Genomic DNA, 3,118 nt, shown 5'->3' with positions numbered 1-3,118 from the left:
GAGAATTTCTTCATTTACTTTGGTATGTTAGTCCAGATGAGCCAACCCTCCCAAGATGTAAAATAATGTATTACAGGAGTATGACACATCATGTAGTAAGTCATTTCTTCATGTGGCTGTTGTTTAGTAATGAAAAAGTAACAATAATATTCAGAAAAACATATGGTTTTACATAATTTATATAATTTCTTAATATATCTAAAAGAAACCTCATTTCTTGACTGGCAATCTCTTTTATCTCATAGAGGACATCTTTGTCCTGTCTCAGGCACCGTAGCTATACTGCTTGCTTGGGTAGGGTAGGGGGGTGCAATTCGCAACTCTCACCACTAAGATGTCACTAAAACTTACACTGAACCTTTAATCATTTCAGATTTGTACTGCGTTGGACATTTTACAGAAATGTTACTAATGCTTTATTATTATTATTATAAAAGTATAATAAATTTATAATAAAGTTAAATAATATTAAAAAATTATATTATTAAAGGTCCAACCGACTCAAAAAGGACACCATTGTGACTTTATGTAAAAGTGACTGACCAATGTGTAAAATTTCTGACACGTGTATGTAATGAGGTGCATGCCTTAAATCCACTCTTAATCTATGTGTCAAAATTTGCATGTGAAAGAGGGATCAAGGAAACTTACCTCTGGGACGTACAGTAAGGGTTTCACTGTGTTTCGTGATGCCCTTTGCTTGAGCTACACAGGTATAGTTGAAATCATACTGCAGGGCCTTGCCAGAAAATACTCCAATATCCCTGGGGCTCAGTAGGCTGTTGGGTGGATCAAGAGTGTAAGTCAGCTCCTCCATTCTGAGTCTTTCAGAGGCATAGCTCTCACTTTTGCAGGTTAGGGTCATATTTTCCTTTTGAAAGACTTCAGCAGGAGACATGGTGAGAGTGGGCACTGAAAACAGCTCTGTGGATAGATTTTTAAAAACACGGCAAGTCATTCTATGCATTGATTAATTTAATAGTTCAAATACTGATATGTATGGAACCCCAGAAATGACAAAATGTAGTAAGATATTATCAGACAGAAACAAATTTGATAAAATTAGTGTATAAAAAAAGATTAAAACTATTCAATTTTATCTCATTCTCTCTCTGATTCCCTATTTTGTGTGTGTGTGTGTGTGTGGGGGGGGGTTTGTTAAAATATCATGATAGCTTATATACTGTGTGGACATTTTCACAATTTAGAAATAAAGCTGGACTCTTTTTTAGAAGTGAATTTGTATGTGCCTCTCATTCTTGCCACACTTTTAAAGACATCTGTCAGCTAACACGACATATACTCCAGTGAGAAAAGGCAGCTAGTTGATCTGATAACGTTAACACAGACTACACAAACTTAGCTCTACAAGAAAAAATGAACCAAACCCTCAACAGGCAGCACAGGTGAGAACAGGCTTGCTGTTTGCCTGCTTCGCAAGATAAGAGCACAGGAGCCATCTTCTGGAAATGCTATTAGTAACGTAAGCATGTATGAAATCCTGCTGTTACCTCAAATAATACTGGATATACTTTATGCCAAATGTGTGTACTGCCACCTATATAGGCAAACCTTGACTCACAAGAAATATTGTATATCAATACAGGATTATTTATCAGCCTCACAAGTTAAAAAGAGTCTGCTCACTTGCTTATATTTTTTTCTCTGAAAAATTACATGATGCATTTGCAGGGAGAAGTTCGGAGAAGACATGGAGAAGGACTTTCGGTCGGCACCAAAGTGTTTCTGGAGAACTGTCCGCCATCTCAGGAGGGGGAAGCGGGGAACCGTCCAAGCTGTGTACAGTAAGGATGGGACCCTGTTGACCTCAACTCGGGAGGTAATTGGGCGGTGGAAGGAACACTTTGAGGAACTCCTAAATTAGCACCTCTAAATCTGTGCCCATGGTTCTCAGCAGGAAATCGGTGGAGTGCCAACTCCAGGTAGGGAATAAGTCCTTACCCCAAGTGAAGGAGTTCAAGTACCTCTGGGTCTTGTTCACGAGTGAGGGTAGACTGGAGCAGGAGATTGGCCGGAGAATCGGAGCAGCGGGGGTGGTATTGCACTCGCTTTACCGCACCGTTGTGGCGAAAAGAGAGCTGAGCCGTAAGGCAAAGCTCTCGATCTACCGGTCGATTTTCGCTCCTACCCTCACCTATGGTCATGAAGGCTGGGTCATGACCGAAAGAACGAGATCACGGGTACATGTGGCAGAAATGGGTTTCCTCAGGCGGGTGGCTGGTGTCTCCCTTAGAGATCCCTTGGCCATCCGCGAGGAGCTCAGAGTAGAGCCGCTGCTCCTTTGCGTTGAAAGGAGCCAGTTGAGGTGGTTTGGGCATCTATAAGGATGCCTCCCGGACGCCTCCCTAGGGAGGTGTTCCAGGCATGTCCAGCTGGGAGGAGGCCTCAGGGAAGACCCAGGACTAGGTGGAGAGATTATATCTCCACACTGGCCTGGGAACGCCTCCGGATCCCCCAGTCAGAGCTAGTTCATGTGGCTCGGGAAAGAGAAGTTTGGGGTTCCCTGCTGGAGCTGCTCCCCCCACGACCCGATCCCGGATAAGTGGATGGAGATGGATGGATAGATGGATGGATTTTCCATCTAAAGCCGGTGATCTATACCATTATCAGCTGTCACAGAGACACACATTGAAACTCTAATCCACGGCAAACTGATTACCAAAGTATTGATCATATATAGCCTGACAAATGTTCGTACAAAAGGCAAGACAGCATAGGTGTAATGAAATGTCCCCAGCCGATTACCTACATTAAGGGAATTTTGGATCTCTCTTTTCTCCATAAATTTACATTTATGGAACATGGGTCTCTCACACCAAAGGCATGCATCTTATCCACTGTGCCATCACTGCCCCACTACTGACAACAGCCATTATTGCAATGTTTTTAGGAATAAACTATTATATACATCAGACTATGAATTATATATGAACAACCCCCTCTGTAAAAAAAACCCTCAGGATATAGAATAGAATACAACTGGAAAGTTTGTTATATGTAAGCGCTACTGAAGTGGAGATTTCTGGCCCAGAGAAAAACTCATTTTGAGAAAAGGGCCTTTCTTTCTATTTTTTCCCCACCAGGTTCTGTACAAAAC

The 3,118-nt window shown here is 42.0% G+C and overlaps 1 protein-coding gene across 1 annotated transcript in view; it reads right to left on the bottom strand.

Moving 5' to 3' along the window:
* pecam1b (platelet and endothelial cell adhesion molecule 1b) overlaps positions 1-3,118 on the bottom strand; it is an 18,285-nt gene that overhangs the window by 6,482 nt on the left and 8,685 nt on the right. The window contains exon 7 of the mRNA XM_046048495.1: positions 652-882. Within this exon, the coding sequence (XP_045904451.1) occupies positions 652-882 (231 nt within the window). The remainder of the gene's footprint in view (positions 1-651; positions 883-3,118) is intronic.

The sequence above is a fragment of the Micropterus dolomieu genome, linkage group LG04, assembly GCF_021292245.1.
Source record: "Micropterus dolomieu isolate WLL.071019.BEF.003 ecotype Adirondacks linkage group LG04, ASM2129224v1, whole genome shotgun sequence".
Classification (NCBI taxonomy): Eukaryota; Metazoa; Chordata; class Actinopteri; order Centrarchiformes; family Centrarchidae; genus Micropterus; species Micropterus dolomieu.
Note: the sequence above shows the minus strand (reverse complement) of the source record. Positions and strands in the feature narration are given on the sequence as shown.